The 13,502-nt window shown below is 37.9% G+C and overlaps 2 protein-coding genes across 3 annotated transcripts in view; one reads left to right on the top strand and one right to left on the bottom strand.

Annotated features, from left to right (window-relative positions):
- Positions 1 to 510: 510 nt before the first annotated feature.
- LOC122071417 lies at positions 511 to 4,537 on the bottom strand. The gene is made up of 6 exons (XM_042635759.1): positions 4,240 to 4,537; positions 4,050 to 4,141; positions 3,857 to 3,943; positions 3,541 to 3,592; positions 1,286 to 1,592; positions 511 to 1,192 (listed from the first exon to the last, which is right to left on the bottom strand). Exons 5-6 carry the CDS (start codon positions 1,538 to 1,540, stop codon positions 608 to 610), a joined length of 840 nt encoding a protein of 279 aa, XP_042491693.1. The 5' UTR covers positions 1,541 to 1,592; positions 3,541 to 3,592; positions 3,857 to 3,943; positions 4,050 to 4,141; positions 4,240 to 4,537; the 3' UTR covers positions 511 to 607.
- Positions 4,538 to 4,872: 335 nt separating this feature from the next.
- LOC122071418 (protein BLISTER-like) overlaps positions 4,873 to 13,502 on the top strand; it is a 56,218-nt gene continuing 47,588 nt past the window's right edge. The window contains exons 1-4 of one of the 2 annotated variants that reach the window (XM_042635761.1): positions 4,873 to 5,338; positions 9,301 to 9,766; positions 9,917 to 10,533; positions 11,955 to 12,074. In XM_042635761.1, the coding sequence (XP_042491695.1) occupies positions 5,264 to 5,338; positions 9,301 to 9,766; positions 9,917 to 10,533; positions 11,955 to 12,074 (1,278 nt within the window). In that variant the 5' untranslated portion in view covers positions 4,873 to 5,263. The remainder of the gene's footprint in view (positions 5,339 to 9,300; positions 9,767 to 9,916; positions 10,534 to 11,954; positions 12,075 to 13,502) is intronic. The other variant, XM_042635760.1, reaches the window with a different exon arrangement.

Here is a 13,502-nt window from a genome sequence, read left to right as displayed (position 1 = left end):
GTTTATCTGGAGTGGTTGAAATGATTTTGGGTGTCCCTATTACTTGAACCCTTCCCAACAATCCATAGGAACATTCCAAGCTGCTCATCCACTCGGATGTTGGTCGTGTCTTTCAACCACCCCCTATGTCACATAATCACATAGGTTGAGGAAGACATGACGCTCCATCCTAAACTCTTCATAGCATCTATTGGCATGCCCCATTCAATATCTCATGCATCATGATAGCACCTGGAAATACACTATCCCTACATGGTTCCCGAATATATACAGCCTCACTCAGTAATTCCATTCCCATGTGAATAATCATATCTTCTTCATCACTAGAAGTTTCATATAATGCATTTGACATAACTGCAACAAATTGACAACTACTTCTCAATTTCAAACAAATAACTATAAAACATAACAATCTGACACATCGTCTCAACCCAAAACACATGCTCAACATTACACACATCAATAAAGGAAAAAAAAAAAAAAAAAAACAAGTAGCCATCATCAAAAGTATTATCCTGAATCCAAAATTATCAAAAGTAATATTCAAACACAACCATCAGAATTAGTCTCAACATTAGAATTAGACAAAGGGCCCATTGCCCTTAAACTACTCGAAGGCATCTAAAAGCCAAGTCCTCTTAATAGGCTTTGGACAGACAAACAACTCCCTCCAACTAGGATCAGCACACATACGACTTGTGGCCTTCAAGTACGTCTCCTTTGACATATCTGGTATGGAGGATAATACCGCCTCAGATGCACTCACACTAAAATCTCGAGGACGAAATGCACCTTCCCCACCATGAACAGGAGATGTAACAGAAGTACTGGACGCTTTCTCAATTTTAATGGATAAATACTTCCCATACATGTCCTTGACGTGGCTATCTCCCTTATTAGCGCTCTTTTTTCTTCGTCCCGTGGGTGTCCTATCAAGATTTCGCTTTGTGGTAGTCTGAGTTGGAGTAGGAGTATCCTCATGGAAGGGGTCAGTCATACCCAAATGCACTGGGGTACTAAGAGATTCAAAGACTTGCTCAATATCAACACTATTATCAGCTTCGTTGTAATCCAAATCTTGAGCACTGTCAACCCCTAAGTTTTCTCTAGCATAGGCATCCCCAAATACCATGCTCAAATCTGGCCAGTTGTTTAGTCCACACTTCTTGTATTTCAACCAACCTGGATTTGCCTGTATATGCAGTCATTGTATCATTAGTATAAAGTACTACTCATTGCAATCTAATTTTGAAATAATTCAACTAGGTAGTGAGATCTATAGTACCTGTATTGCCCTATCCCATACAGACTCATCATCAACTGTGACTGATTTTGTCATTGTGTTCCACCCAACTCTAGTTGTGTTAAGTAGTCTCTTGAATTGTTGGTACTCCTGTTTCAACTTGTTTATCTTGTTTCGTAATTGTTCTCTCCTAACTGTACGATTTAAAGCCTTCTGAAATTGCTTTGTAATGTCCTCCCATTCAGTTTTGTTAAATGAATTATCGGATTTGTGTCCATTTTTTACAGCTTCTTTCATTGCCTCAATGAAAACAGTGGTCTCAAGTTCTGACCATTTAACGGTAGGGATACTACTTCCAGACATAACAGATAGACAGTATGAGTTAGCGTAAAAAGTTAGCATACTAGGTTAAAAAAGACTGACACCAAAAGAAAAAATAACAAAGTTCATCTTCTGAATATGATACAAACATTTGTAAATAAAACTTATTACATGCATTCAGTTTTTCATTAACTAACAACCATGTAATGAATATTTAATCAACAAATACTATTAACAGATACCATGAGACCATGAGACCATGAGAAGTAAGTAGAATGAACCATGAATTCCCCTTTCCCCCCTCCCCCACCACAGTGTGAAACCCAACACAAATAAATTATTTAGCTCCCACAAGCCTTTAAGTGCTACCAAGAACCAAAACAGAAACAAAAACCCATGTTATCCCTAAAACTTCCACTCCTGATGGTGGTGCTACACCTTCTGGGTGGTTCAGACATCACCACCACCACCTTCATCTATGCTGCTTCCACTAAACCTGACCCTCACTTTCAAGTCTTCAATGTGAAATGAGAGTAATATTGGATGTACTAAATTATTAATAGTGTGTGTATGGATTGACCTAATTAGTGCATTAGACTAAAGCTATGCCTTTTCTCCTAATATAACACATGTAGGTGTAAAAAGCTTATGAGATTAATGAATATTCTAGAGAGATCACAGTAATAGATTCACAGTGATGTGACAAGTACACAGAATTTATGAACACTTAATACCAATAGATCAGCGTCGTAGGTGATTGTGAAAATCTGATATGAAGTTGATAAAATAAAAAAGAACAACTCTTCAAAAGATGGGTTCAATCCAATGGTTGGATCTCCAGAACCAGCACAGTTACAGATTTAGTAACTTAAGATCCTAAAAACTAGGAACTCAGATCTCAACAAAAGGGAACTGGTAAAGGTAAGATTCTGTTAACAATAATTCATAGGCTATTAAAAAAGATATCAAAATATCGAGTAACTCCGATGGTTAAATTGGGAGTTGTTTATCTTACTTGATGTAGGATGTCCAACCGATGGAAGCTTCAACAATGATGTATACTAATGACAGATCAGACTTGAAGCATAATATCAGACTCTAATCAATTGACCTCTGATCCAAAAATTAAATCCATGAGTAGACTTAGAAGGATTTATGAGGAGAAGAATAAGGAGAGGATATGTACTCAACTTCCCACTGAGCTTGCTGGTATCTCACCAAAAGAATTTTGGAGTCCCACAAAGAACAATGATTAATACCAATAGCTATCATTTAAAATTCAACATGGGTATTTCAGATTCATACCAAGTCTGTAAATCACTAATAGAGCAGCGAAGCTGCATACAACAATCACATTGAAATTCACATAAACAGAAGCACAAAAGCATATTTTATAGAAAACAACATTTGGATGTCAACCATCAACCAAAGATGACAAAACCAACAAGAATTCAGTTCGGGCATATCAACATCCATAAACTCCTAAACTTTTATCAACATTTAAATAAAAATAGTAAGTAGAAGAGTACAGAAAAAAAAGAACCCCAAGGTGATTCTCTATTAACATAACCACCACAATTCACAGCCTCTTAGCCGTAAATGGTCAAAGTTCAATCTTGAAAGAGATAAAAATCCCATGTAACACAACAAAATTGAAATTTGTATTACAGTGGCTAATCCATATGCAAGTTTTTGACTTTTCTTTCTCCTTTCAATCTGAAATTAATTACCAGATTTCTATGTGATGGTGTAAACAAACAAGATCAACCATTGCAACCCTTCATTAATTCAACCATTGGAAGACTTATTTATCAACCAACTAAATTAATCAGTAAATAGGTTCAAAGCACCTGGTATATCTACCCAATCAGAAAATGAAATGTATCAATCCAAATACACAAACCATATTTCAGAGATACGAGCACACAACCAATCAAACCACAATGAAGAGATCATAGTGAATCGAGGACATGTACCTGATTCTCAGGTGAAGAAGTCGACAGATGTGGGTGAAGGAGTATCTCTGTGCTGTGTGCCACAAAAAAAAAAAATTCAGTGAACTGTGCTCTGTTTACTAGTGATTTCTCCCTCTCCCTCCTCACTCTGGTCTCTCTCTCTCTCTCTCTCTCTCTCTCTCTCTCTCTCTCTCTCTCTCTCTAAATCTTCCTTTTAGGGTTTTCTCATCAGAGTTCAAGAAGAAGAAATCCGATTGGAATAGATGGAAAATAACGTAAATATGCAGCCAAATGAAGCACAAAGCTTAATAAAAAAAATACATCTGTCGGACTTTACCTGCTCTGCGATTTGGGGAAATTACCTATGTCTTCCCTCTATGATCGATTTCACAGGGCTAAAGAGGAAAACGTATGTATACCTGATCTGCGATTAGAGAATTAGAAGAAAGAGAATAGGTTCAGAAGACAAGAAGAAGAAATTTGAGAGGTTTTAAATGTTGATTTTAGGGTTAAGAACAAATTTCACTTACAAAATATGAAGCTCTAAACGCTGGAATCTGGAATCCCTAGTCGGTGGTCAAAAAAACCCCAAAAAAATTGGCCCCTTCACCTGCTCTGTGCTCTGTAATTGCAGTAGAAGAAGACAAAAGAAAAGATGTTAGAAGAGAAGAAGAAGAAAGAGGTTAGAAGACAAGAAGAACAAACAACCAAGCGACTTACCTGCACTGGCAATTTCACAACTCTATTGCCGGAATCTGGCTCTAAACTCGATCTCTATCGTTGGAATCTAGAATCCATCATCGATGGTTCAAAAACCCTTTACCTATACTCTGCGACTATCGTTGGACACATACGAAAGTGAAGAGGTATAGAAGAGAAGAAAGAAGAAAGAGGTTAGAAGAGAAGAAGAAGGAGAACAGAGCACCAGGAAGAAGAAATCGCTGAAGTCCTTTCTCTACGTTGCTTTGCTTTCTCGGGAACGAAAGTTCCAACTTTTTCTTTTTTTAACACCTTTGGAACGAAACTGTCGAACGGAACGGGCTTTTGTCATTCCGTCTTTCCTCTTTCAAATCGTTTTTTTTTTTCCAATTTTTGGTTTAAAAAAACTGAAACACAACATGTGATTGCCAAACAGATTTTTACGTTTTTTCGTTCCAATAGAACCAAAAAACGATAGAAATGTTTTTTTAGAACAATACCAAACGGGTCCTAATTTTGAGCACGCTTTTACCTCAGCAGTCGGCTGATCAAAAGGTACAGCACAACAACCCAACCGCAAGATCTACCGTCGAGTCGGACGTATATCCCAGACCTAATAGCCATTTGTCACCTTTCAATTGGATGTTCCAGAATGAAGGGAACAACGTCGCGTAAAACCGGTTACCGGCGAATAAACGTGTTTCGCATTCGAGAGAATAAGAAATCTAAATTAAATTCAAAATAGCAAAAAATAGATCTCCTTCCCGCAGATCGGATTTTCATTTTTTTGAATTTTTTTCGGAGGATTTGGAAGGTGACGGTGAATGGAATGTAGCTGTTGATGACATCAGAGGATTCATTGCTTGTTCCAGTAATTGATTTTGTCGAACTTTATTTTAAATTCTTTCGGCTCGAATCTTGAGGCGTTCGCGTTACTGGATTGGGGTTTTGGTTGTTGTGATTGGTTTCTGTGATTTTCGGAGGAAGAAATTCTTTATGTTGACAAATCTGATCGGGAAATTGAACGCGGTTTGAGTATTCCTGGATGGCTTCAGCGCAGGTGCTGCCCAATTCAGGAGATTCTTCACGTAAAGGGCATCTTGAAGCTGGGAAACGCCGGGTATGATATTGTTCTACTTTGCTTATTTGAGCTTCCAATTTTTTTTTTAGAACCTGGGCCTTGTGTTGGAGGAGGGATTTAATTGATCGACGTTTGCTTTCCCAAGTTCTCAAATTGGAAGAAATAGAAGAATTTGGCGCTTGATCTGTGTGTTTTGGTTCTGTTTGAGTATTGTTGCCATGATCTTGTGAAATCTTTTGACACCGGAAGAAAGGATCTCTTTGAGAGATACAAGAGGTAAAATAAACAAAACTAAATATTTATCAGTATTTGACACATCCTTAATGGTTTCCAAAACTCCTTGTGAAGCTAATAGTATCATATGAAGTATATTGATTTAGAGGCAGGAAAGATGGAAGAAAGTTGCTACCTCCATTATGCAAGACTAGTTTGTTGGATTTATGTGTCCATCAAACCCAATTTATAGTATTTAAATTAATTCGATTTGCATTATTTTATTAGAAGGGCGATTGTCTGTCCTAAGGTTAGACCTTAAAATTGTTCGCAGCAACAAGGGATGGAACTGTACATTCTGTTTTCATATGGCTGTCACATTGTATATTTTAGGAAAATAAGCGACTTAAAAAACATAAAATATGAGTATTCATTTTGTATGTGCATTAAACTTGCTCATTGTGCGAGTCTTACATGGATTACTGTCAACTATACTAGAACGTCTTATATGGATTACTGTCAACTACTCTGGAACAAGACTATGTGATAATTAAGTTAGTCCCTAGACCTGAGAGGTCCTTATTGTTTCAGTTAGACTTTGTACATTTTGTTGGTACTAAAGGTTGATGCCTCCATTGACTATACATCAGGGATATTTGGCTCATCTCCAATTCTTCATCCACCAATTTTTTACCAATTCTCTATCTGCATGTGACATGTGTCCTATTCTAATATAACGGCTGTGTATCAAACCCCCTTTTTTCCCCAAATAACACTTGTGCTAATGCAAAAGATTGACCTGCAAACCTGAACAAAGAAGAAAGGAAGAAGGAAGAAGGAAGAAGGAAGAAGGAAGAAGGAAGAGGAGGAAGGGAAGGGAGATTTGGTCTATGGAAGGGAAAATGAGATACTAGCTGCACCACCAAGCATGGTTTCAAATTTCGGCCAAAGAGGATGGAAATCGTCACCTGATCTTGGCCAAGAAGGTCGATGAGGGCAACGAGGTCGCCAATGATGTTAAAGGCGGTATAGCTGCTAGGAGAGGGTGTGGCATCGGTGTCACCATTTCAACAGAAATTTCTTAAAATTTTCGAATTTTTTTTCCTGGGATCCTCATTTCTTTCTTTTAAGAAGAAATTATGTTTTGTTGTTGTTGTCAGTGGTGGTGCTGGGTCATGGGTGTGGAGGGGTTCACTTTTCTCTTCTCTTCCCTTATAGGCTTCTACCACCTCTCTCTCTCTCTCTCTCTCTCTCTCTCTCTCTCTCTCTCTTGTTACATTTTACTTCCATAGTAGAAACAGTCGTAGTTGTGTTTCTCATCTGTGCTCATCAATGGATTCATCTTGCGAGGGGCACTATAGAGAGTTCGGAAGAGGCCATGGGAAGGTACACTGCTGAAATCAGGGATCCATGGAAGAAAAATAGGGTTTGGCTCTTCAGTTTTGTTACTCCAGAGGAAGCTGCTCTTGCCTACGATACTGCTGCAAGATCACTCAGGGGTGCCAAGGCTAAGACCAATTTCCCTCCTCCACTCACTGCCTTCTCCTTTGTCCTCAACCTCCCCTCTTCTGATCATCATCGCTGGCCTACTTCTCCTTGTTCCACCTCCTCTTGCTCTTCTCGTGCTGCTGGTTTCGTTCTCGGAGAACTCTTCCAAACTCGCCTTCTCAGGGAGATGAACTCCCATGAAGAAGACCTTTTCCCAGAGATGTATCTGTATCTGCCCCTATTCATCAACCACCACCTCCTAAACCGGCCTCCGCTCATCTTCCTCCTCCTTTCTGTGGGACGGTGAGGTGTGGTCTCTCCATCGATTTGAACGAGCCCCCTCTTGTCTGCCGCAATGTTGACTTTACTCCTCGAAACTCAGCTGCTAAAACCCTCGATCGAATGCGAGCTGCCTTGGGAGAGATTCCCTGCCCCTTATCGATCTGTGGTTTTGGGAGACAAAGTGGTTTGATCCATAGCCATTGGATCAAAATGGGACACATGTATGGTGCCGATAAGGAATTGGTAAAGCATAGGAGAAAGAAGAATTGGAGACGAGCCAAATCCCAGGGATTTTTGTGTGTTGGATTCTCAATGTTTGCATGTCAATGGAAGAAGAGACACTCAACATGGAATCTACTTTCTGAAAAGGGTGAATATCTTGAGAGAGATACTTGACTTTGAATGGACCAAATCCCGAGCTTGGGGGCAATTTTGTAAATAGTTTGTAAAATCTTTTAAAATATTATTATATCTTATATTTGTATTTAAAAAAAAAAAAAAAAAGAAAAGAAAAGAAAGAAAAGCTATTAGTGTCCAATTGGTGGTTGAGATTCTCTGACAAAGTTGTTGACGGACTAGGGTTTATGAGTTATGACAATGATTTATTCCTTGCCTATAGTCCGTCATGTGATATTGTTTTAACTGGACGATTGAAATATTATTAATTCTATCACTTAAAATGGGTTTTAAGTTATATCCGTCCTAGAGTGTACTAATAAGTAGTTTACTTCCATTGAGTTGCGTTCATAAGTAAATTGTATTTAATAAAGTTGAGTCAGACTCATATCAAGCAACCTAGGTAGGATCACCTAGTATGATCCCATTACTTGGCATGTGGGCTCTTTAACAGTTTAGGGTTCAATTTTTATAAATAAGCAGCTAGGGGAGGATGGGAGGGCATGCTAAAATCATTGGATGCCCCTTACAGTCCTACAATTTTGATACTCTCTCCCTCTCTCCCTCTCTCCCCTCCATTATCTTATTCTCTATGGGATTTGGGTTTTGAACCCAGTTTGTCAGAGTTTGGTTCCACTACTTGAGCCGTCATTCAAGCGTTGGTTAAGGGAGCCCTTTCGACTGTTGGAAGATGTGTTAGCAACTGCTTTATTGTTTGGAGGTGCTGCGCTTGTGGTACTGAGTGGTACTGCTAAACTCTTGTTTTTGTTTTGTTGTGAAAACCCTAATGCATGCAAGGAACAGTTCATTTTGTAAAAAATCAACAATAGAGCCAATCTATAGTGTCCATTCTTATACTTCAAAGGCCATGGCATATAGTCATCTGAATTAGCTTTAGTTACAAAACATTTGAAAAATGACTAAAAATTCCTTAAGCCTTTGGGATGACATTTCTCTTCAAGCCAAAATGAAGTCATTTAGATTGCCTATCAGTCTCTCTCTCTCTCTCTCTCTCTCTTGTTTTTTTCCCGTCAACATGGATGATCCCATGTGTGACAGTGTATGTAAACTCTGTATGCACTCCAAATCGAATAGTCAGAAAATGCATCAATTCCGTAAACATAATACAGAAACTTGGGCTCTAATTCATCTGTAACGTGGCGAATATTGGGTCTAACCATCGAACGTCCTATGGTTGGACTAAATTACTGATTATTTAAGGTGTGTTATGTTTTAAAAAAGTATTTTGTATGTATCCTAAACATATCTATACGTTTTTCAAGTGTTCCATGCGTATCTTGTGTTTCTCTGATGCGATACGATACATTTCTTAAAATAATCCTCTCGATACGAAACCCAATACTGATTCTGTACACCTTGAAAAAGAGAGAAGATATGATGAAATATATGGCATGCATTTCCTTTATTTTCTTAAACTCTATTGTTGATGAAAATTTAAGAAGCTTTATATACCTCTGGTTCACTTTGATTGGGTCTTGGCTCAACTCGCTTGCTTGAGTTAGTGTACATTAAAAGTCGTGGGTATGGGTAGTTCCTTTTCTCCTACTTGGCATTAGCTAGAGGTATTTGTTTCTATAACTTTGTTTGGTTAATTTTTTCAGCTGGAGGAGTTTCGCAAGAAAAGGGCAGAAGTGCGTGCTAAGAAGCCTGCACCTACTGGGCAACAACAATCTAAAGATCTTGGTCAACATGATATACAGCCACACGAAAGTGAACTTACAAGACTTACAAATTCAGATGGTGCTGTCACATCTGAAAGAGAGAGTGTTTCTGGCACCGAATTGTCTGGGTTTGTCTCGGCAGGTGATACCCAAGCTTATCTTGGTTCATCTAATGGTACACATGATGAGCCTTCTGTTTCAGCCAATAATTATGAAGCATTTTCCGCTGGAAAAGATCAGGGCTCTAAGTACTATGATGGTTCAGGTCTTCATGGATCAATGGAATTTATAATAAAAGATTCCAGTATGACACAACCTGGGAATTCAGTTAGAGTTCATGCAAAAAGTGACATGGTGGGTTTTGCCACCAAATTAGGCAGTGGAAATATATCCACCATATATGAAGGTAAGACTGTATCATGGAGTTTTGATTATAATCATTTGAGTCATGTTCTAATTTTCTGCACCCTTCATATTTGTTTTTTATTTTCTATTTTCCTTATAAATGTATTTAAAAATATTAAAAACTTCTCTATGGTTTTGGGTTGCATTTTAGATTCCATACATTCAACGACCAATGCAATAGAGTCTGCTACCGAAGTTAAACAATCCATGAATGATAGTGTGGATTTTAACATACCTTCAAAGATGGGAGAGGCAATGCTTAGAAGCTTTAATGATCATCGCAAAAGTATGAACAATACACCGTGGCAATCAGAGTCCCTTTCTACGGCTTATGGTTTAGATACCAGAAGTTCTTCCAACCATGTTTCACCTTATTCAGCCTTACCTGAAGCTGGCAGTCAGCAATCTCGTCCATCCTTCCTTGACTCTCTTAATGTGTCCCGAGCCTCTTCTGTTTCTCACTTCCCAACAACTGAATCAGGAAAAGCTGCGCCATTTATGTCTAAAAGTTCAAAAGTTCACAGTGTAGAGGGTCTGCCATCATTTACTTCTCACCAGCAATATACAGAATCTGAAACCATGGGACCTATTGCTAAGTCAGGAACTCAAAATCTCCACGGGGGATATGAAGTACCTGCAGTGAATTATTCAGTTCCTGTCAGTAACGAGGGTGAATCACTAAGGCAGAATGCAGAGGAAAATAGCATTAAGAAGAAGCCTGAATTCGGTTCATTGAAGCACAATGAAGACTTCACAGGTTTAGAGCAGGTTCAAATTTTTCCTCTCCCTCCTTGTTCACATTATATTATATATATGGTTTGTTAGAATATATTCTCATTGTTAGAATCCTTTTTAAGTTTCGGAATTGTTGAACGCAAGTGCCTATTATGTTCATATTTTTGATACTCGTTAACTAACAAGTTGTAACCTTATTTTAATTGCCTCTAGTCTTATTTCCAAAAGTTATTTAATGCAAGGGTAAAAATGGATTTTCAAAAAATTGAAAGTCATTTAATGCAGCATTTAGTGTACTTGTGTGAAGAGAGAGAGAGAGAGAGAGAGAGAGAGAGAGAGCAACAACAACAATAACAAAGCCTTATCCCAACTAAATGGGGTCAGCTACATGAATCCTTGCTATCCAATCAGCTCTCTTCGAAGTCGTACATGATATGAGGCCTAAGCTATGCATATCTTTCCTCAACACTTCTCCTAGGGTTATTTTAGTTTGCCCCCTACTTCGTTTAGATCCTTTAATCTGTATCAGCTCACTCCTCTATATTAGAGCATCTCAGAGCCTCTATTGAACATGATCATGCCACCTCAAACAATTTTCTTGTAGCTTATCATGTATCAGAGCTACTCCCAATTTGCCTTTGATATGGTTGTTCCTTAATTTATTCTTCCTAGTTTTTCCACACATCCATCTCAACATCCACATCTTTGTTACACTTATTTTATCCATATGATGCTTCTTAGTTGCCCAACATTCTGCACATTCCTATGCTAGATCAACTCTCTAGGGACTTTGTTGTAGGCTTTTTATAGGTCAATAAAGAACATATGGAGATCCTTTTTGCCCTCTTTATATGAGCCTCCTTAGTAAGAAAATAGCTTCCATTGTGAATCTTCCTAGCATAAAACCAAATTGGTTTTCTGTAATAGTAGATTCGTTTCTCAGGTGGGTTTCAATAACCTTCTCCCATAACTTCATCGTATGACTCATTAGTTTTATGCCTCTATATGCAGTTTTGAATATCTTATTTTTGTAAATTGGGACCAAATTGCTTCTCCATTCATTTGAAATTTTTTTGTGTGCTCATAATCTTGTTAAATAGCTTGGTTAGCCAAGATAAACTATAGATTCCTAAGCTCTTCCATACTTCTATTGGGAGAGCAAAAGTCATAAATTTTTACGTCATATCAGTTCTGCTTGCTTGTTATCTTTCTTATGCATTCAAAGTCCAACAGTTTCTATGTCAAGTCGGTTCTGCTTGTTTATGTCTGTGGCAAGCATGACTTGAGAGAATATTTTCCCAAGAAGAGAAAATGACCTGTTACATCTGTTGAACATAACTACATACTCATATTACCGCAAGAATCTATCTTTCTCCCTTGTTTTTCCTCAGATTTGATGGTAGCGGATTTCTTTCCATGTGATGTTTCTTATTTCATTTCTCTTTTCTTTGCAGCATATTGAAGATTTGACACAACAAAAGTTCTCTTTGCAGCGAGCGCTTGATGGTTCACAAACTTTAGCAGAGTCATTGGCCGCTGAAAATTCTTCTCTCACAGAAAGCTATAACCAGCAGGTGGGTTTCCGAGTACTAATATGAAATTAAATTATCTAAATTCTTCATAATGTTCTTCCATACGTAGATTACATGAAAAAATTTAACCTTTAATCCCAGCCGAGAAGTTGGTTTCAATATTTACTTGCAGCCACAGATCTGCATAGAGCCTGTTCCTCTATACTAACTTTGCTACCATTTGGCTAAAATATTTCATAGGCTTAAAAGTTCTAATACTAATTCCTCAATGTGCTTTGTATCGAAGTCTGCCATTCGGTAGATATCCTCTTTCCCAGACCTTCAATCTCTTTCCATTCTTTCAATAATTGGTCTCCAGATGGATACACCAAGATATGCAAAAATGGATTTCATCAACATAATGAATAGAATGACCCTGCCTTCATAAGATCCTGGTCTATAAAACTCATTCCAATTAAAGTTCTTTTCTCTATGTTGACACTTAGATCTAACTGCCTAAAAAATTTGTAAAGTTGATCTCAGATGGAGGAGATACTATTACAACAACAAACTCAACCTAATCCGAATTTAATGTGGTCGGCTACATTGATCTGAGCAAAACAAAATTAGTGAAAGGAAAGTCAAATGAAAGTAAAAAGATATTCTATTGCATCGACTAAAGTTCCCGTAGAGCTCCCTCTTCCCCCCCTCCCTTTTTATGAAAAGTAAGTTCTATTGGTAGAGAAAAATAATGTACAAAGTAGGGAGCCCAAAGCTCTACCGCAGAAGAAAGAGAACAAAATTTATAAGACACAAATACACCAAAGAGAACTCCTCACAGAGGAATCGAATCACCGCCATAGACTTGGTTGCACCACCCCTTTCTTTGCTAAGTCACCGGTATGCCATTTGTTGACCTAGGGCCCATTGGAATGAACCATTCATGAGCTAAGGCTATGTGTTATATATGCTCACAAGATGGTGAAGCCTCCATGTCATGACCCAAACCCAGATACGGGTAAGGGTACAGCCCTCGCGGGCATTGATCAAATGATCCAAAATATTCACCAAAATCAAGCCTATTAGAACTTGTAACAAATCAAGTCTCCACAAAAATAATCAACTATTGCTATAAATTTTAAGTACTTCTACTGGTGGCACCCTAAGATATGTCTCAGTTAAAATGCAAAATCCATATTATTAGAGTTTATCTCTAAAAGTCATCACTACACCTCCTTTAAGAAAATAGAAACAAAACAAATAAAGAAGTTTTCGAGTCGCCCTTGGAATCCGCTCCGAGCATACCTTCATCTCAATTGTCTATGATGTTAAAATAATGGATTAAGTTCAACAGCTCAATAAGGGAAAATAGTAAGAGCACATCACAGGTTAAATAATCAGACCAAAACAACGGTTAAAACAAACAGTTTTAGTTTCTCAAACCACACTTTTAATAAAACACGATCATTTGAAAATATCCCTTTTTATCAC

Source organism: Macadamia integrifolia, unplaced genomic scaffold, assembly GCF_013358625.1.
Source record: "Macadamia integrifolia cultivar HAES 741 unplaced genomic scaffold, SCU_Mint_v3 scaffold_219A, whole genome shotgun sequence".
NCBI classification, from domain to species: Eukaryota; Viridiplantae; Streptophyta; class Magnoliopsida; order Proteales; family Proteaceae; genus Macadamia; species Macadamia integrifolia.
Note: the sequence above shows the minus strand (reverse complement) of the source record. Positions and strands in the feature narration are given on the sequence as shown.